We start from the raw sequence: 22117 nt of genomic DNA, 5'->3' as shown, positions 1-22117 counted from the left end.
GTTACAACTTTAAAAATGTTTGTAGCAAAGCAAAATTTATACCATGTATATAATGATTAAATAAATACATTGTAAAGCCTCAAAATCTTGGATTTCGAACTTCAGTTAAAAGTATGGTTATAAAAAAGGACAACATCCATTTAGAGGAATACATTCTTAATACAATAAAATGCAAATAAAAAACCCACATATTTAATCTTATTTTAGGAAATATATATGATAGACACAATTAACGTATTATACATACTCTGACACAGTATTCTCGACATTCCACTAAATTACACTGCACAAAATATTGCAGAAGTTTAACCTATTCAATGCCACAACTATACAAGCACCAAAAGGAATTATATATGCATATATATATATATATATATATATATACATACATACATACACACACACATTTATATTGTACACACACATACATACACTCTGGACTCTGGAGTCTGATGTGTATTGCTACAGATGCTAAATCATTAGTAGGTAATGGGTTAAGATGTCTTTTTTTACATCTAAACACATCATATAAGTATGTAAAGTAAATTCAGAATGAATGCTGTTTTCAATTATAAATTATGGGACATGTGAGAGAAACGGTTTGTGAAAATAAGTGGTAACAAACAGATATTCCTCTCATACTCATGTTAGTGTGTTACTGCAATAAAGCACTTTTATTATTTATTTATAGTATATGATTATTAATTTAAAAAAAATTCTCTTCATGGCACAGCATGATTATCTACCTTTAAAATTAGTTTTCCCAAGGGTTTGAATAGTAAGAAATAAAATATAAAAACATAAATGAACTCTACTACAAAATGAGATATCCAACTTAAATTGTCTATTTGGTTTAACACTGTCAAAAATATATATTTATATCTATCTGACATATGTGACTAAACTATACTTTATGTACTGATTGCCTTAAATACTGAGCGGTGTTCACTAAAGTGAGTATATATATATATATATATACACATATAAAGAAATAACAAAACTTATACCTCTGGTAAGCTAATAAAAAATACTCAGGCGCGAAAGAAGAATTCCTATACTAAGAATGTAGGACTACAAAGTGTAATGAAATAAGTAATAAAGACTAATAGTCTTTGTTTGTCAGCCTTACCTCCAGCGTTACTTTTTTAGGGTTGTAACAATACTGAGTACACAAGTTGTAACAGAAGGTTCTAATGCTGCACCATGCAAAAGGTTTTAATTAGTTGTACATTAATATGATTATTAAACATACACAAAACATTATCCCCCTGCTACTAAAATCTATAATATAAAGCATGGTTTCTCAACAAGTTTAATAGACAAAAGACTTGAGTATCTAAGCCATTTACAGTACACGCACATAACTGCAAATATAATATTCTACTAGATATAAGTAAAAATTAAGTATTATTAGGTATTTATGATGACCGAACAATGAATCATAGTACTGACTTTAACCTACCAATAATTTCAGTCCTGGTTTGAAACACCCACAAAAAGTCGAAATGCTCTTATTACATTTATGAAAACAAATTCTAAAACATTTTTTTCCAGTGTATATAGTTTATTGAAATTTGCACACAGTTTAAAAATGTACTGAACACACACAAAGTACAAAATTAAAACAGTATAATAAATTACCCTCCCCTTTTCTGGAAAACAAAGCATACAGTGATTGTCAAAGCTAGACATCGGCCTTATTCTTAAACGTAATATTCACAAAGAGCGAACTTTAAAATGCTAAATAAAAGCAAAGGAAAAAAAAAGCATTGCCTATACATTGTCATTGATTGTCTTTTCTGTATTATTCAATGAAAATGACTTAATAAATTATTGATATAAAAACTTCAAGTACATAAACAATGCTGAAATGACATGAGTCTGCACTTTTCATTCTAGCAGTAATTTTGATGAAATAATCAAAATGCAGCACACTTAGTGGAAATGGCACTTACCTTAACCACTGTATAATACTTGAGGTGTTCCTTTTTAAATAAATAAATAAATAAATGGAAAGAAAACACCAGAAGAAAAATAGATCCTTTTTTTTTTTTTTTTTTTTTTACATACTTGTATCCTATTACATCTATACTGTACTTTTACCAAAGAAACTGTGTAATAGAAATGTATTCTCTTGACTTACAAATTGCTTAAGTAACCAGGCACCAAACTGCTTGGACATATATGACTGCATATATCTGTATCATATTGACTATTAATTCAAGTAAAGTTGTCAAATGAGAATACAATTTTTCTTTTAATTTAAAGAATGTTATTTGTTTTTTAATGAAGTGCCATATTCAATATTCTGTTTTGCTTGGATGCAGAGGATTTTCTTTACTAAAGAATGCTGCACACATACTGTAAACAGGTGTATTTTCCTTGAAGCAAGGTATGCAGGATAAAATTGTCATACAGTGTGGACACAATTTACCTGAATAGAGAAAATAAATAAAATGAAAACACACACACAACACAGTGCACTTGCTTACAGTATCTTCAGTTGCAATGTTAACAGCATATTTCTTTTAAAGAACGTATTTTCAACTTAACTCTCCGGCAAATATGCAATGTTAATAATTGAAAAACTATTCATGCGGTTCTGTTAAGTTAATAATTAACAGGAGTAAACTAAAAGCAGCATTCAAGTTGTTTGACACCACCTCATCAATTTAAGTTATACAAAACATATACATTATAAAGCCAAGTTCAATACTTCTTTAGCTTCCCAATCCTTTTATTTATCCCAAATCTTGTCTTCACATAAAAATTCACAATCTCTTACCATTTTTACCCACAATGCTATGGACTGTAGATACTGTGAAAAACAATTTCAACTCCACCCTACATGGATGCATTCATGGAAAGCATTTATTTTGTTAATATAAGAATAATGAGGTATAGGATATGTTTCAGCAATAGAAACATTCCCTTTAAAAAGTAATTTTACCACAGAAATGCTATATATGAGTATTATGTGAAAATTAAATAATGTAACCTGACAGTTTCCAGTGATCATTGTCTGCAAAGTAAATATCACCCTCCCCCCGTTCCCTCCCTAATGAACTCAAAATCTTTTAAACTCATTATTTAGTTTATAGACTCGGGATATGAAATTCTGCTAAAGTGCAACACTGATATTCAACTATAGTTTTAGGAAAACAAATGCTTTCAAATGTTGTATGAGCATTTTCCATAGGCATGATAAATAAGACATTCATATTTAGAATCTACAAACAACATGGCTCGTTTTATATTTGCATACCAAAATTAACATTTCCTTGTAAATTTAAAAAGTTAGGTTGCGTGGAGGGATACCTAATACCTTGGTAAATATAGTGACAGTGCATATGTCTACATATATGTATGCGTGCATACATATCATTCTAAGACATGTATGAGTGTATGCACATACATTCTATTTATTTCCACAGTTCTTGAGAACTATCTTCTAAGGTCCAATCTCTCACTCCAGGCAAGCTCAATGCTTCGCTTTTAACAGATAAAGAGTTTACCAGTTCACAGTGAAATTTTCTGATGTGCCTGTATAGGTCTCCAGACTGTGTGAACCTCCTCTCACACCACTTACAGGCATGTGGCTTTTCCCTTGTATGAACAACAGCGTGTCGGCTCAGATTGTGGGAGTACTGGAAACTTTTTCCACACTGAGTGCATGTGAAAGGCTTTTCTCCAGAATGAGTTCTTTCGTGACGTTTAAGGGTATACATACAGGAAAATGTTTTGCCACAGAGGGAACATGTAGGGACATGGACATCATTAGTGGGCTTACTACGTATGCCATCTTGTTCTCTAAAGTGTGTACTTAAATGGATTTGTAGAATATGTGGGCTTGGAAAGACTTTGTTGCACAGTGGGCACATGAAGATTTGCCCTGCAGGATTAAGTATGTTTGACACAAATGGAAGGAGACTGCTGTCCATACTACCTTCTATATGAACTCTCTCATTCTCTGGAGTTATCATTTCATCATCACTTGCTTTTTCATCATGATCCAACTCTCTTAAGACTGAATCTTCCCTTACAGGGCCCAGGTGGACTGACTCATATTGTGTCCTTACATCAGAGCTTACACCTTCTTTCACAGTGCTGTGTTCCATGTCATATTCAGTAGCATCTATGTCATTTTCCTCACATGAAATTTCTTTTTCTACTTTCACCTGAACCAGACTGTTTCTCAGTGTTTCCGGTGAAGAGAAATATGAACTGCTCAACGGTTCAGTTCCTGAAACACTGGATTTCACAGACAGGTCCAGGACACAGTCTGAGTCTGCTATATCCCTCATGGAAGTGTTAGACCTCACGGACAATGAGCCGGCAGAGCTGCAGGGGCTAGGTACTGTTTTTCCAGAAATTGCGTGTTTCTCAGATTCTGCATTATTTTGAGTAATGCTTGCTGAATCAGAGGACAATCTTAGCCACATGTTCTCAGATTCATTTGTCAAGTCACCTTTAACAGGCAGAATGTTTAACTTTTCAGCTTCACCATCTTCATCATCACTTGCCAGGTCACCTGCCATATGGCTACTACCATCTGAGAGGCTCTCTACTTTATCAGAACAACTTGAATAATCTTCTTCCTTTTTTGTGCTGTCTGCCTCTGTTGTGGCTTTTTCTTTCAGTTTCTTTTTGCAGACTTTCACAATGTCGTACATGTGGAGATAGCTGGCAGCTGCAAGCACATCTTCAATGGGCAGATCCTTAAACTGGAGTTTCCCTTCATACATGAATTCGAGCAGGAGAGCAAAGGCTGGAGCTGTAACAATGTCACAGTTCAAATGAACAATGTCTCTTTTGTCTAGCTGATCCTTGTAAAAGAGGTGGAAATACATGCTGCATGAAGCCAACACAGCTCTGTGAGCTCGGAAATGGGCATCTCCTACAAGAACGGTACAATCACATAGAAATCCTTGATGCCTCTGCTCGCTCAAGCACTGTAGCAAATGTCTGCTATGTTCTGGGAAATCCATACTGTCTTCATAACCTAAACAACAAATATGCGGCGTTAGAAATGAATACATTTTTAACACAACAGCAACATAATACATCTAATGCTTCTTTGATAGACGTTCAAACTGAACAATGCGCATGTACTACAGTAAGTGTGTATCCTTACAGTGCTGGGTGGTATACAGTACTAATGCTAGGCGACAGTGTGCAATATTTTGCTTATTGTATATAAAAATCTGAGAGAGAAAGAAAAAAATGTTATATGTAATTTACAGGCATACGTCCACAATTATTTTATATTTTTTTTTAAATCAGGGCCGGGGGTAATTTAAAAGTAAAGACAAACAGACTTAGCAAAAAAAAGAATATATATATTTCCAATAACTTCTAAAACAACATGAGGTTTAAATATATATGGCAAACAAAAACCCATAATAAAACCGTACCTTCAGTCTGACATAATATGAATATGGTTAATACAGATAGAAAAGCAACAAAGGTGTACACAAAATGATTTGGTAACTGTGTATTGTTTTAACATAACATTCTGCAAAGTTTCACAAGACTTTGTGTGAATTTTGACAATATAAAACTGATACTCTATGTAAAAAAACATGCTAAAGAAAATAAAAGATTAATAAATACAATCACTTTAAGTGCCCCGTAACCCACATCAATCCTAATCCTTAAGAGGGCTAAAAATAAAGATTGGAGGGCAGCTCACAAGGTAGCTGTGATCAAATTAGTAGGCTGAAAGGACAGAGGGACGAAGAAGGAAGCTTATAAACATCTGATCCAGCTGACAGTGGCCATATGGCAGCTGCTGCCCAGATAAAGAGATTAAGAATAGAGGAGTGCGATTACAGCTGTCTGGCCAATTCAAGCAGCTCAAATCTACAAGTTCTAAATTAGTTTGCTAGTACATAAACCAGTCCAGAGCACTAATAATACAAAAATGCAATATATACATAGATAGAAGCACAAAAGTGTGTACCATGTTATCCTGTAAAAATGTAGTGAAGTACTTTTGTAATATCACAGAAGTAATGTAAAAAATATATATATTTTTACTAGCTAAAATTGACTGCAAGATTTGATTCGGCCTGCAAGTCTCTCTAGATTTGTCTATAAACGTACCCTAGTGTCACGAATACGGGCAAAGCCATAACACATATCAGCACTGAATTTAGAATTATCAGCACGGAATTTAGAATTTTTACAAGCGACAAATTCCCCAACTGTGTCAACTTTACCTCTACAAATATCCCATGACAAAATGATCAAAACTGATCAACACACCGCTTAGAAGTTCAGCGCAGAGAGTGCATGGTTTCATTAGGCATATACACAATATACAGCATGCACACACATTTCACAATATGATTAATAAAGTACAAGTCACAGTAATATAGCACAGCACATAAATAATGATGTTTAACAAATAAAATGGAGAGAACAAGCAAGTTATTTTGGGGAACATTTATAACAGTATAAAAATTCTGTTTCATATATATATATATATATATATATATATATGCACTGTATGATAATTTCATGTTTAATGTACCCTATTTAACTGTCATAAAACTAGAAAGTAAACATTACTAATCAATACAGCATGACGAGACAATTTCATTTACCATAAGTCCTACCTTTTTTATACATAGACCTGTTTATGTCCTCCCCTCCTAGTAGTGCTGTGTGCGGTCGTTTAGATCGACTAAAGGAAGAAATAAAAAAAAAAAAACACAGAAAAAAAAAACAAAACAAAAAAAAACCAGACTGACAAACAGATGCAAAGTGGAGAGGATGTTAGAGAGGAATAAGATACCTTTTCCCCACACAGCTCTGCACACACTAAGTCCCTGGCTGTGTGTTAGAATAAAAGGCTGAGGGATGGCAAGCTGTCAGCTGCTCTGACATCATGTTCAGATGGAAATGCTACCTCCAGCTGTGCTCCTTTTAATGCCATATGCTGCTCCTCTACACTCCTGCCACCAGCTTTTTCTTAGGAGAACTTTTTTCTTCAGTTTATATAAACAAAAACTTCAAAGTTTCCTCTTCTCTAAACTTTCTTCACATACCAACTTAACATATGGACTATTATAATTATGGAATTTCTAACAACTTCACACAATTTTTGATGGTTTCATATACTGAAGACATGCACTCCCACAACATGTTGCTCAAAGGAAGAACCAGACCTACAACAGTCCTAAAACACCTATATATATATATATATATATATATATACACACAGGATAGATATATATATATATATATATATATATATATACATACACAGGATAGATATATATATATATATATATATATATAAAAACATATATATATATATATATATATAATTTTTGTGCTAATAAGAATGAGAAAACTCATGCGTCCCCTTTGAGAAAACGAATGCAAACAAAACTGATTTGGAATTCGTCATGCTTTACATTTCTATTTCTTGAATGTCTGATGGCAGTAATAAAACTATAGTTTATTAGTATAGTGATAGAGATATTATTTTGATTAACAAAGGTGGACTTTTACTAGCAATCGATTCACAAAACTTTATACATATACAAAATAAATAATTTTATGTGGCCTAAATCAAGATATTTAAGTGGCCATCATTGCTCTGACAGCACTAACCCCTCTGTATAACACGTGCCGCGCAGCGCATTTATATGGCTTAGGCAGTATAGTAGTTACATCCTGATGATTTTCAGATAGCTCACATAGAAATTAATGACAGCCGCTGGTCCATGTGTAATACCCAGGAACTACTGTATAATGAGTGGCTGAGGGGTTCCCACCAGATTTCTACTGCACAGTAATGTTAGAATACTGTGTATGGGAAGTGATTTCCCCCTTTCTACCTCTCCTGGAATTCTCTATGATGTCACCACTGGGGTTTCCATAGAACAGGACGAATGTGTATGTAAACACATGCGAATTGTTTTAAAAGTTCAAAATGGAACTGAAAAAACAAACCAAAAAATTAATATCATATACATATAATGCTCAGTCCATATGCATATAGTGCTCAGTCCAATCTGTAATAATGTGCTCATATTAGCTTTGCTATCCCTATACGTACATCGGATAATATTTTGCTGGGTTACACTAACCACAAAGACATAACAGGGATTGAAATCATATTCCAATTTATTACCCTAAAGCCACCCTCCCCCCCATTTTTTGCCCTGGAAAATTCCAAAAATAATGAGATAAATTTACTTTAAAAAACAAAAAAATGACAGCTGTGAAAAATATGTTCCTAAAATCACTAGGGTAGGCTAAGATATAAGAAAAAAATGAATCCAGGCAAAATCGAATTCTAGAGAGAATTTGGGAAACTTGCTCAGGTTATATGGGATGAAACACGTCTTGAATGGGTTAAGAGAGTGTTGCTGGCAATTGTGCATACAAAAAGATCAAATTCTCCTTGCAAGTGGCTGATGAAATAGCACTGCAACCTTGTAGTGTAAGAGCACACATTTCTATTCTGTTTATGGCTCTCACATCTGTGATTGTCACATAAACAAACACTAAACATTAGGTAAGTGAATAATGAACTGGCTTTTTAATTGGTCACATTAGATAGAACAATAGCCAAAATCCACATAATATAGACAATCTCAAAGACAATGATGCTAAGACAATATAAAGAAAAATGAGTGCACTGAGTAAGTTTTATTCTCAGAAAATCTTGATCAGTAATTCTCGCCTAGTATACTGCTACTCATACCGAGCAATACAGTAGTCAACATGACATTTCCCCCAAAATATTTTTGATACACTGGAGTTATAGCAATTAATGTGTGCCGGCATATGCTCAATTCAAGTGTAGTTCAATAACAATAGGACACCCTCATCTAACATGAATTAAGATGAAAGTAGGAAGAAAGAAAGAATAACAAAAATACAAGAAACTGATATCAGTGTAGAATCCAGGGAGAGATTATAAAACCAGCTGAAGCTCAGGCTTAAATTGATATACTAAGGGAAACATCTAAATGGATTGTTATGACAATATACCTGGTGGAATGTGTGGAAGGCTATATACTGTAGAGAGGAAATATACGTTGGATACAAAATAAAAGTCTGAAAACAAAAAAATAGATTTGAATAATTTAGGGAAGTTACATGAGCCATGAAGATACCACTTTTTAAGCATAGTAATTAATTCCTAAAACACTAATACATGTTTATTTACTGTGCAATCTAGTGATTTTTTTTTTTTTACAACCAAAAAAACATAAAAGATAAAACATACAAGATAACACATTATACAAGTACAAATGAGACAACTGCTATTTACAAAGCCCTATATCTATTATTAATATTAAGGCCCTCTGAGAATTTATGCTAAAAGGTTGTAGACAACAAAAAAATCCTTTAAGACTGAAAATAATTATCTACAAAAAATGGTAAAATAGAAGTAGCTTTTTAAATATTGTACTGATTGCTGATCATACTGTACTGATCTTGGAAAAATGAAAACAAAAGAGTACTTGCAGTCCTTGCAAATGTGGTCAAAGAAGATTCCTACACTCATCATATCAAATTGCATTTTGTTGGGTCAACAGTTGTGAACAAAATAACTATGAAATACTTATAAATTACTATCAAAAAACAAAATGAATAATATTTAACATATAATTTTATCCAAGACAGACCTAAAGACATCAATAACGGATGCTCTAATACAAAGTAAACATAAATAATGATTGTGTATAGAAAATAATTATTTAGTGGGAGAAGAGCATTGGTAATTCTGCACAATTACTTTTGAAGTAATCTAATACCCCTTTCAGACCACTAGCTTTGAACACGGGTTATTGGCACATGAGCGTGCATAACCCATGTTCTTCTGTGGTCTGAAAGGTGCCAGGGGAAATATACCGGGTCAGGCGACCCGGTATTTCAACCCTGGTAGCGAGCAGGGTTGAACTCGTGTTCAACCGGGCTCGCAGTGCGGTGTGAATGGGAGCGGGTAGATGCGCCCCGTTTCCCGTTCACACTGTTTGTATGGGCAGAGCTTGGAGATCATGTGATCTCCAAGCACCGCTCCTGCCACATCACCGCTGACGTCACCAACCCGGCAATATGCCGAGTTGCAGACAGCGGCGGTGGGGCGCCTGAGACGGGTCGCATCCTGGGAGCTCCCGTGTCAGGCTCCCGGGTACGACTTGCCTCAGGCGGTCTGAAAGAGGTGTAACAGTGTTTGAGGGCTAAATGCAATAGCCTGCGAAAAGCAGGAAGTGTGGGATATAGTGCGAGTCTGGGCAGATTTTTAAAGTGGCAATCACTTACATGGCAAAACCACCCTGGTTATGCAGTGTAAAATGATTGCCTGCCAGACTCTCAGGAAATCCCGCACTTTCTGCTTCTCGCAGGCAATTACATTTAGTCCTCAGGGTGTACTCTGCAATATAGCATCTATCGTAGTTATAAGAAAGTGAATTTTCAATTACATGAATGCAATTATTCCATACCCTGCATTCACACTTTACACACATATAAATACATACTAGTAAATGTATTTTTAAAACTGTGCTTTCCCATGATAATACTGACATGTATGAACATACGTATCAGCTTGTAATTGGTAAAGCATTGACATAAAGTTCATTAGAAATAAATGGTGATTTTACTTACATGCAGCTATGAGTCAGGTAGCAGTTAACATTCCATCATACATACAGACTTGTATAATAATTCTGTGCAAGCCATGATGCCCAATATTCTGCTACAATAGTCAGAAAAGTAGACCGTAACGTTCGCTGACCCATTATTTGTGGAGAACTTTTGGTGAAGCATACCATAAAAATTGCTCATCTTATTGGTATATGATGAGGACCAGGGATGAAGGCAAACATTAACGTTTCAGACAGACAATTACCTGAGGGTGCCTGTGGGCTAAAGCATGGAATCCTCAAGTGACATACCAATGCATGGGTTTAATATGTATAGTAAAGCAAATGACCAACTCTGAATAGTTTGCTACAAATGATAGTCTTAAGGCGTGTACACACGGTGAGATCCCTGCTATGCCTGATTTTGACTATGCGATTTCCCTTGACCTCCCCCAGAGCCCAGATAACACAGATAGGACAGATTTTGACTATCTGTGCTTGAGATTTCTTCTATGTAAGATTTTGACTAAGTGCCAATTTTGCCTATACTTTGTACTAGACTGTACACTAGATAGACAAGATTGACTTGCCTGCACAGTCTATCTAGCCTTACGATACCGACCCCACAGGAGCGCGCATCGGGATCGAATCTGTATCGCAAGCTGCCTAATACCTTGAGATATGCACTAACTTTACTTAAGATTTTGACTATATAGTCAAAATCTTACCGATTTATCTCATCATGTGTACACACCTTTAAACAGAACATTCAGTGCCTTTGAGAACAGAACCGTTACAAATCGGTAGTAGTATATTATGAGTGTGTTGCAATGTACAGTACACACCATTTCCTACATCTACAAATACTTTATTGCAGCAAAAGTCACAGAACTTTTACAAGCAGTGGTCTACTAGGTTAATGTAAACAGAGAGACACTGTGCCAAACAAAAATGAGTATTTTGTCACGTCAAAGGCATCAAGGCATGAACGCTTGTTTTCTAAACATAACTGGTCTGGCGGCACTAATATGGATTCAGACGCATTGTTACAATGTACAGCATTGCCTAATGGCTTGTCACATCGCCGGTACACTCTCCAGTGGTGCAGCACAGGGACTCTAGTTTAGTCCGTTCAAGGTAAATGTCAATATAATGGTATTCTTAGGAACCACTTTATTTAATGTTAAATGATCGATTTCATCTTTTGTTGAAGCATCGCTATCATAAAATTAAGGAGTTGGTAGGTTTACTTATGCATCTAAAAATTAAAAGCAGTGTTGACGCCCATAGTAACCAATCAGATTTTAGCAATAATTTCTATATTGCATCCTTGAAAATGATAGATTTTGAGTGGTTGCTTCAAACAACATCAACAATTTTCATTTTTAGAAGCATTAGTAAATCTAACCCTAAGGAGCATAAACAATTGTCCGCGAGAGTTTTCTTGCTGAAATGAACATGCCTTTCGTGCCCAATTTCTGATTAACAGTTATGCACGCTCCCAATTCATGAACCATCCAACTGAAAAAAAAACTTGCACAGTCATTTTGGCTCTTAATAACCACTTTAATTATGTGGGGGAAAGGGAGTAAGCCTGTATCCTAAAAAACTGAAAATAAATATTGGATAACCACATAAATGTATATCACTGGGCAAAAGCAAAATATATGGGACTCTTAAAAGGTTTCATACAGCTGATTTTTCTATTTTTAAACAACGATGACAAAATTATAGAAAGCAAGTGTTTTTCGGCAAATAAATGCTCTAGTTAAATTTAAAACAAATTTTTATGCCTGCGAGCTGATTTTTGAGTTGTTTCAAGCCACTTTTAAAATTTGGTTAAAAAAAAAACACACACACCTGTAACTCCCACCTGCAATGTTAAAAACACCTGTCCTATACATACTGTACAACACCCCCATATACCTGTCCCACATCTTTTAACCCATTATTCTGCTCTTTGCAGAATTTCACTCCAAAAATGACATGTAATTATTGGTCAAATTAAGCTAATTAAAAACTTCTAGTTGCCTAAATACTGTAATCATTAGGGGGGGGGGGGGGGGGGGGGGGGGGCAGAGGGGGGGGGGTCCCAGTGGTCCTAAATTTTTACCTTACCATAGGGATTTCCCCCAACTTTTCTCCTGCTTTGGGGCTGTGAGAAAAAAAATAAGAATTTACTTACCGATAATTCTATTTCTCGTAGTCCGTAGTGGATGCTGGGGACTCCGTCAGGACCATGGGGAATAGCGGGCTCCGCAGGAGACAGGGCACATCTAAAAAAGCTTTTAGGTCACATGGTGTGTACTGGCTCCTCCCCCTATGACCCTCCTCCAAGCCTCAGTTAGGTACTGTGCCCGGACGAGCGTACACAATAAGGAAGGATCTTGAATCCCGGGTAAGACTCATACCAGCCACACCAATCACACCGTACCACTTGTGATCTGAACCCAGTTAACAGTATGATAACAAAACGAAGTAGCCTCTGAAAAGATGGCTCACAACAAGAATAACCCGATTTTTGTAACAATAACTATGTACAAGCATTGCAGACAATCCGCACTTGGGATGGGCGCCCAGCATCCACTACGGACTACGAGAAATAGAATTATCGGTAAGTAAATTCTTATTTTCTCTAACGTCCTAGTGGATGCTGGGGACTCCGTCAGGACCATGGGGATTATACCAAAGCTCCCAAACGGGCGGGAGAGTGCGGATGACTCTGCAGCACCGAATGAGAGAACTCCAGGTCCTCCTTAGCCAGAGTATCAAATTTGTAAAATTTTACAAACGTGTTCTCCCCTGACCACGTAGCTGCTCGGCAAAGTTGTAATGCCGAGACCCCTCGGGCAGCCGCCCAAGATGCGCCCACTTTCCTAGTGGAGTGGGCCTTTACAGATTTAGGCTGTGGCACGCCTGCCACAGAATGTGCAAGTTGGGTTGTGCTACAGATCCAACGTGCAATCGTCTGTTTAGACGCAGGAGCACCCATCTTGTTGGGTGCATACAATATAAACAGCAAGTCAGACTTTCTGACTCCAGCCGTCCTAAACTATATATATATATATATATATTTTTAGGGTCCTGACAACGTCTAGTAACCTGGAGTCCTCCAAGTTCCTAGAAGCCGCAGGCACCATAATAGGTTGTTTCAGGTGAAAAACCTGACACCCCCTTAGGAAGAAAACTGGAGACGAGTCCCAGTTCTGCCCTGTCCGAATGGAAAATTAAATATGGGCTTTTGTAAGACAAAGCCGCCCATTCTGACAATCGCCTGGCCGAGGCCAGGACCAACAGCATGGTCACTGTCCATGTGAGATATTGGTCAACAGCATGTTCACTTTCCATGTGATATATTTCAAATCCACAGATTTGAGCGGTTCAAACCAATATGATTTTAAGGAATCCCAACACTATGTTGAGATCCCACGGTGCCACTAGAGGCACAAAAAGGGGTGTATATGCAATACTCCCTTGACAATCTGGACTTCAGGAACTGAAGTCAATTCTTTTCGGAAGAAATTCTACAGGGCCGAAACTTAAAACCTTAAAGAACCCCAATTTTAGGCTCAAAACACTCCTGTTTTCAGGAAGTGTAGAAATCGACCTAGTTGAATTTTCTTCGTGGGGCCTTCCTGGCCTCACCCACGCAACATATTTTCACCACATGTGGTGATGACGTTGTGCGGTCACCTCCTTCCTGGCTTTGACCAGGGTAGGTATGACCTCTTATGGAATGCCTTTTTCCTTCAGGATCCGGCATTCAACCGCCATGCCGTCAAACGCAGCCGCGGTAAGTCTTGGAATAGACATGGTACCTGCTGAAGCAAGTCCCTTCTTAGCTCCCCAGGCCCTTAGTCCTCTGTGAGCATCTCTTGAAGTTCCGGGTACCAAGTCCCTCTTGGCCAATCCGGAGTCACGAGTATAGTTCATACTCCTCTATATCTTATAATTCTCAATACCTTGGTTATGAGAAGCAGAGGAGGGAACACATACACCGACTGTTACACCCACGGTGTTACTAGGACATCCACAGCTATCGCCTGAAGGTCTCATGACCTGGCGCAATACCTGTCCCGTTTTTTGTTCGGGCGGGACGCCATCATTTCCACCTTTGGTCTTTGCCAATGGCTCACAATCATGCGGAAAAACTTCCCTATGAAGTTCCCACTCTCCCAGGTGGAGGTCATGCCTGCTGAGGAAGTCTGCTTCCCAGTCGTCCACTCCCGGAGAGAACACTGCTGACAGTGCTATCACATGATTTTCCGCCTAGCGAAAAATCCTTGCAGTTTTTTCACTGCCCTCCAGCTTCTTGTGTCGCCGTTTCTGTTTACGTGGGCGACTGCCGTGATGTTATCCCACTGGATCAATACCGGCTGACCTTGAAGCAGAGGTCTTGCTAAGTTTAGAGCCTTATAATTTTGCTCTTAGCTCTATCTATGTGGAGAGAATTCTCCAGACTTGATCACACTTTCCTGGAAATTTTTTCCCTGTGTGACTGCTCCCCAGCCTCTCAGGCTGGCCTCCGTGGTCACCAGCATCCAATCCTGAATGCTGAATCTGTGGCCCTCTAGAAGATGAGCACTCTGTAATCACCACAGGAGAGACACCCTTGTCCTTGGATATAGGGTTATCCGCTGATGCATCTGAAGATGCGATCCGGACCATTTGTCCAGCAGATCCCACTGAAGAGTTCTTGCGTGAAATCTGCCGAATGGAATTGCTTCGTAATAAGCCACCATTTTTACCAGGACTCTTGTGCAATGATGCACTGACACTTTTCCTGGTTTTAGGAGGATCCCGATTAGCTCGGATAACTCCCTGGCTTTCTCCTCTGGGAGAAACACCTTTTTCTGGACTGTGTCCAGAATCATCCCTAGGAACAGTAGACGTGTCCTCGGAAAAGCTACGATTTTGGAATATTTAAAATCCACTCGTGCTGTCGTAGAACTATTAAAGATAGTGCTACTCCGACCTCCAACTGTTCTCTGGACCTTGCCCTTATCAGGAAAGCGTCCAAGTTTCTTTTAAGAAGAATCATCATTTCGGCCATTACCTTGGTAAAGACCCGGGGCGCCGTGGACAATCCAAACGGCAGCGTCTGAACTGATAGTGACAGTTCTGTACCACGAACCTGAAGTACCCTTGGTGAGAAGGGCAAATTTGGACATGTAGGTAAATGTCCCTGATATCCAGTGACACCATCTCGTCCCCTTCTTCCTGGTTCGCTATCACTGCTCTGAGTGACTCCATCTTGATTTGAACGCTTGTATGTAAGTGTTCAAATATTTCAGATCTCACCGAGCCGTTTGGCTTCAGTACCACAATATAGTGTGGAATAATACCCCCTCCCTTGTTGTAGGAGGGGTACTTTGATTATCACCTGCTGGGAATACAGCCTGTGAATTGTTTCCAATACTGCCTCCCTGTCGGAGGTAGACGTTGGTAAAACAGACTTCCGGAACTTGTGAGGAGGAGACGTCTCGAATTTCCAATGTACACCTGGGATACTACATGTAGGATCCAGGAGTCCCCTTGCGAGTGAGCCCACTGCGTGCTGAAACTCTTGAGATGACCCCCTACCGCACCTGAGTCCGCTTGTACTGCCCCAGCGTCATGCTGCGGACTTGGCAGAAGCTGTGAAGGGCTTCTGTTCCTGGGAATGGGCTGCTTGCTGCAGTCTTCTTCCCGTTTCTCTACCCCTGGGCAGATATGACTGGCCTTTGCCCGCCTGCCCGTATGGGGACGAAAGGACTGAGACTGAAAAGACTGTGTCCTTTTCTGCTGAGATGTGACTCGGGGAACAAAAGGTGGATTTTTCAGCTGTTGCCATGGCCACCAGGTCCGATGGACCGCCCCTTTATACGGCAATACTTCCATGTGCCGTCTGGAATCTGCCTCACCTGACCACTGTCGTGTCTTCGTCTGGCAGATATGGACATCACATTTACTCTTGATGCCAGAATGCAAATATCCCTCTGCGCATCACGCATATATAGAAATGCATCCTTAAAATGCTCTATAGACAATAAAATCTTGTCCCTGTCAAGGGTATCAAAATTTTCAGTCAGGAAATCCGACCAAGCCCCCTCAGCGCTGCACATCCAGTCTGAGGCGATTGCTGGTCGTAGTATAACACCAGTATGTGTGTATATACTTCTTAGGCTATTTTTCAGCTTCCTATCAGCTGGCTCCTTGAGGGCGGCCGTATCTGGAGACGGTAACGCCACTTGTTTTATAAGCGTGTGAGCGCCTTATCCACCCTAAGGTGTGTTTCCCAACTCGCCCTTACTTCTGGCGGGAAAGGGTATACCGCCCATAACTTTCTATCGGAGGAACCCCACGTATCATCACACACTTCATTTAATTTATCTGATTCAGGCAAAACTACAAGTAGTTTATTTACACCCTACAAAATACCCTTATTTGTGGTACTTGTAGTATCAGAAATATGTAACACCTCCTTTATTGCCCTTAACATGTAACGTGTGGCCCTAAAGGAAAATACGTTTGTTTCTTCACCGTCGACACTGGAGTCAGTGTCCGTGAGGTAAATGGGCGTTTTTACAAGCCCCTGACGGTGTCTGAGACGCCTGGACAGGTACTAATTTGTTTGCCGGTCGTCTCATGTCGTCAACCGGCTCGCAGCGTGTTGACATGATCACGTACTTCCACAAGTAAGCCATCCATTCCGGTGTCGACTCCCTAGAGAGTGACATCACCATTACAGGCAATTTGCTCCGCCTCCTCACCAACATTTTTCTCATACATGTCGACACACACGTACCGACATACAGCACCCACACAGGGAATGCTCTGATAGAGGACAGGACCCACTAGCCCTTTGGGGAGACAGAGGGAGAGTTTGCCAGCACACACCAAAATGCTATAATTATACAGGGACAACCTTTATAAAAGTGTTCCTCCCTTATAGCATTTAATATATATTTATATCGCCAAATCAGTGCCCCCCCTCTCTGTTTTAACCCTGTTTCTGTAGTGCAGTGCAGGGGAGAGCATGGGAGCCTTCCCCTCAGCCTTTCTGTGAGGGAAAATGGCGCTGTGTGCTGAGGAGAATAAGCTCCGCCCCCTTTTCGGCGGGTTTTTTCTCCCGGTTTTTAAGAACTGGCCTGGGTTAAAATACATACATATAGCCTTAATGGCTATATGTGATGTATTTATTTTGCCAATAAGGTACTTATATTGCTGCCCAGGGCGCCCCCAGCAGCGCCCTGCACCCTCCGTGACTAGGTCAGTGAGCCGTGTGACAACAATGGCGCACAGCTGCAGTGCTGTGCGCTACCTTCATGAAGACTGTGAAGTCTTCTGCCGCCTGTTTCCGGACCTCCGTTCTGCCGTCTTCTTCAGCGTCTGTAAGGGGGATCGGCGGCGCGGCTCCGGGACGAACCCCAGGCTGACCTGTGTTCCGACTCCCTCTGGAGCTCAGTGTCCAGTAGCCTAAGATCCCAATCCATCCTGCACGCAGGTGAGTTGGAGATCTCTCCCCTAAGTCCCTCGTTGCAGTGATCCTGTTGCCAGCAGGAATCACTGAATGAAACCTAAAAAAAAACTTTTCTAAACAGCTCTTTAAGAGAGCCACCTAGATTGCACCCTTCTCGGACGGGCACAAAAACCTAACTGAGGCTTGGAGGAGGGTCATAGGGGGAGGAGCCAGTACACACCATGTGACCTAAAAGCTTTTTTAGATGTGCCCTGTCTCCTGCGGAGCCCGCTATTCCCCATGGTCCTGACGGAGTCCCCAGCATCCACTAGGACGTTAGAGAAAGCTGTATTAAATTCTATTGAAAATTAATGTGGTTTAATTTCCGCAACTAATTGAATATCACCCAGTTGCGTTAACTCACAAATCAGGTTAACTCAACTAATTGTATATGCCGCTAAATGCCTATTGATGATGCTAACACCAACCACAGGGTGCAAGTGGTCACTGCATAGTTCATCTTAAAAACATAAATCATAAGTCACAATCTTCCATGTCATCAGATCTTAACCCAAAACTAACACTTATGGGAGACTCAGAAGCAATACATAAACTAGCAGTTTCCACACCCAATAACAAAACATTAAGGGCAAGATGTTCTAAAGGGAAAATGTAGTAAAACATTTTTTTTTTATTTTTTTTTTTGGGGGAGGGGGGGGGGTTTACCGCATTTCCCATAAGTACTAAACCCGACAATGCCAGACTTCGGTGCGGAGGGTAACGCCACGCTATAGATGCCAATAGGCTTCTTTCCGCATTGTGCTGTCAGAGGGATCTGATCGGTTCCCTCTAGCATCCCCTATGGTCACTGTGTCATGCCGTGCATGTGCAGACGGGCTCCCGGTTCATAAACCTGGACGTCCAGTGACTGGCGCTATCGCAAAAGGCAGCTCGTATCAGGAGAGGTACTAATCGCATATGTTAGTACATACAGATGTGTCCTCATACATCTTGCCACAATACGCCACGTAGCGGGATATGCCTGCTGTGAGTGCAGGGCCCGTGCAACTCCAATTAACGTTGGGCGTCTTTTTTGCTGAAAATGTGTCAAGAAGACTCTGCATACAAAATCCTACGTTACAGTGTTTTTAGGAAAATAATGTAATGTACCATTTCGTATGCAGATACAGCCGCACACGGAACATAGGCATGCTGTGTATCTTTTTAATCAGCATAAGCTGCTTGTGCATACTATTTGCATAATTTTTAATGGAAAAAGTTGCACGTAAAGATGCTTGGTGCTACCGAGTCATGGCATGGTATGAATAGAAGGGCTGTTTACCATGCAGAGGGGCTAGATGTAAGTGGATACATCTGTATGCAATTAGTATGAGCGCGATGTCACTGCGATGTGTGGCGGGATTTACTGGCAAGGGTTAGTACAAATAGAAATAAAGTAGACGGAGATAAAGTACCAGCCAACCAGCTACCAACTGTAATTTTTCAAACCCAGCCTGTACCATGGCAGTTAGATGCTTATTGGCTGGTGCTTTATCTCCGTCCACTTTATCTCCATCCAAGGCTTAGTACATAAACTCCTTTGGCACAAATGTATTAAGCCTTAAAAAGTGATAAAGTGAAGACGGATAAAAAGTTATAAAGTACCAGCCAACCAGTTCCTAACTGTCATTTTTCAAACACAGCCTGAAGCATGGCAGTTAGGAAGCTGATTGGCTGGAGCTTTATCACTCTCCACTTTATCACTTTTTGGGTGGAATTCAAATGTTTGAAAAGTCAGTTGGGTGTCTGTATTTTCCTGTCTATTAGATAGGAAAAAACAGACTCCCAACTGACTTTTCAAACATTTGAATCTCCCCCTTTAAGTTTTAACAGATTTGGGCCAGTTTCTTATGGAAACAGACACTTGTAGAAACAAGGCACAGTAGAGGTACTCTATCTCTGTGACACCTTATACACTAATATACAATTAAGACCCTCTTGTTGAATTTACTATCATCTGCTGTTCTTCCTGTATCTTGGATCAATAAACAAGCACCACCTAATCTTACTTTGCTAAAAGGTTCTAAGCTCTGTGTTCCACATGTTGCATTTTGAGGATTTTACTTAATTGTGCACAAATGTACATTCTAACTAGTTCTAATATATGACCTGCTAAAACAAAGTAGGGAACACTTGAAAATGACCTGACTGGAATACAGTACTTATTATTAACATTTATATTATACCTGGATATTCAATTACACGTTAACAGATGATTGTAAAGGGAACCAATTATATAACAATGGCATTTTAAAAATATCAATTTTGTAATTAAATATGGCCCTAAATGTTTGTTGATGATGATGCTGCCACCAACCACAGGGTGCAAGTGGTCACTGAATAGTTGGATCATCTTAAACATAACATAAATCATATGCCACAACCTTCCATGTCATCAGAACTTACCCAACAATAACACTTATGGGGACTCTGGAGTGATGCATAAATCAGCAGTTTCCACATAATGTAATTATTGGTTAATTATCATAAAAATTAAAGTGATAAGGCTCATTGTTGCTTTGGTAATACTAACATGTCTTTGCGGAATCCGTCTCTATGTATTTTATATACTGGCATTTTGAAGATTATCAGCAAAGGAAATATACCTGAAATACTCTGAGCTAAAAAGGCATTCATAACAACAACGAAATGTCTGTCATAACATCTACTGTAGTTATGCTTTATTTTCTAATAGAAAAAATAATAATAATGTTCCCATTAGCAGACATACAGATTACAGTTGTAATCCAAATTATTTCAGGACCATGGTAAGCATGGAAAAACAAATTCTGGTAGCCTCAAATAGAAGAGGTGTCATGGTGAATATATAATTTGGGGAGCTAGACCATTGTATTTACTGTCACACACACACACACACACACACACACACACACACACACACACACACACACACACACACACACATTAATAATAATAATAATTGTAAAGCAAAAAAACACGCTTTTTCCAGGTGATATTGTCAGTAGCTGGAATCATTAAAAGCTAGTTTTCAAGGCCCTACGCCTGGCAAATATCAAATTAATCATATGTGTCATATTGTATATACAGATATTTCAGGGTACAGACCTGATAGTTGAACACAGAGGACAATGACATACAGATAAGAAACACAACGCGGAGTAGACATAAGGGAGCTGCCTCAGAGCTCTAGCAGAACTGTTGATCTAGAGAACAGCCTGACGGTAATGAGGAATACATGCAGCATGCACAGGGTAGACCGCCCGCTGCCCGGACTGCCAAACTTGGAAAGTGTACACTGTCGTACAGTATCTATAAATGTCATCGAGAAATCCCGAGCGTCAGACAGGGGGCTACTATGCCTATCACCGACCTGGCGGCTCACCACACTACGGCACATACAGCCCTAGGCAGCGGACAGGCACAATTAGCACGATGCAGTAAGTATACAAACGGTGACCCAATACAGCTGGGGACAAGGGCATGTGCCAGAGGCAGGGGTGCGGGGGTCACCTGCGGGGCTGCGGCAAGGGAACTCCTCTAGGGCACCTGCTCCGTATACTCAGGGCCCCTGAAGCAACGAGTCAGCGCAGGAGCACCGTGCCCTTGGCACCGTCCGATACCCTCAGAACAACCCGTCCGTCTCCCCTGGCTCTTACTCTTATGGGCTCCCGGTCACTGCTGGCCGAGTGACCGCTGGATCCAGTGTCACGCTGCGCGATGCCCGGACTCACAGCACTCTGTCATCGCGGTCTCCCCAGCGTACAGCCCCGGGGCGGCACTCGTAGCACACATCAGCCTGGCGCGTATGAGGTGGGCCAGGTGCCAGGAGAGGTGGCCACCAAGGCGGGGAGCGGGGAAGGATAGCAGAGGCTGGCGGCGAGATAGTACGCGTGCGCGGCGAGAGTTCACGGGGTAGGAGGGGCGGGGAGTGCTGCTCTCCGCCGCTGATGCTCCTATGCGGTCATATATAGCTTGTCATGTATCCTATGCCCGAGCGTTCTACTTCCACCACGCTACTGCG

General features: G+C 39.9%; 1 protein-coding gene and 1 long non-coding RNA gene across 6 annotated transcripts in view; one reads left to right on the top strand and one right to left on the bottom strand.

Moving 5' to 3' along the window:
* Positions 1-1543: 1543 nt before the first annotated feature.
* On the bottom strand, positions 1544-21980 carry ZBTB18 (zinc finger and BTB domain containing 18). 5 transcript variants are annotated; one of them, XM_063917589.1, is made up of 2 exons: positions 21753-21980; positions 1544-5002 (listed from the first exon to the last, which is right to left on the bottom strand). In XM_063917589.1, the coding sequence occupies exon 2, from the start codon at positions 4986-4988 to the stop codon at positions 3423-3425; it is 1566 nt and encodes a 521-aa protein (XP_063773659.1). In that variant the 5' UTR covers positions 4989-5002; positions 21753-21980; the 3' UTR covers positions 1544-3422. The 5 variants fall into 5 exon arrangements, with proteins under 5 accessions (XP_063773659.1, XP_063773660.1, XP_063773657.1 ...); XM_063917590.1 differs by lacking the exon at positions 21753-21980 and adding an exon at positions 21607-21743; XM_063917587.1 differs by lacking the exon at positions 21753-21980 and adding an exon at positions 21202-21225.
* LOC134910039 (uncharacterized) overlaps positions 21329-22117 on the top strand; it is a 90555-nt gene continuing 89766 nt past the window's right edge. Inside the window, exon 1 of the long non-coding RNA XR_010176098.1 lies at positions 21329-21533. This is a non-coding gene — a long non-coding RNA (uncharacterized LOC134910039). The remainder of the gene's footprint in view (positions 21534-22117) is intronic.

This window comes from Pseudophryne corroboree, chromosome 4 (assembly GCF_028390025.1).
Source record: "Pseudophryne corroboree isolate aPseCor3 chromosome 4, aPseCor3.hap2, whole genome shotgun sequence".
NCBI classification, from domain to species: domain Eukaryota; kingdom Metazoa; phylum Chordata; class Amphibia; order Anura; family Myobatrachidae; genus Pseudophryne; species Pseudophryne corroboree.
Note: the sequence above shows the minus strand (reverse complement) of the source record. Positions and strands in the feature narration are given on the sequence as shown.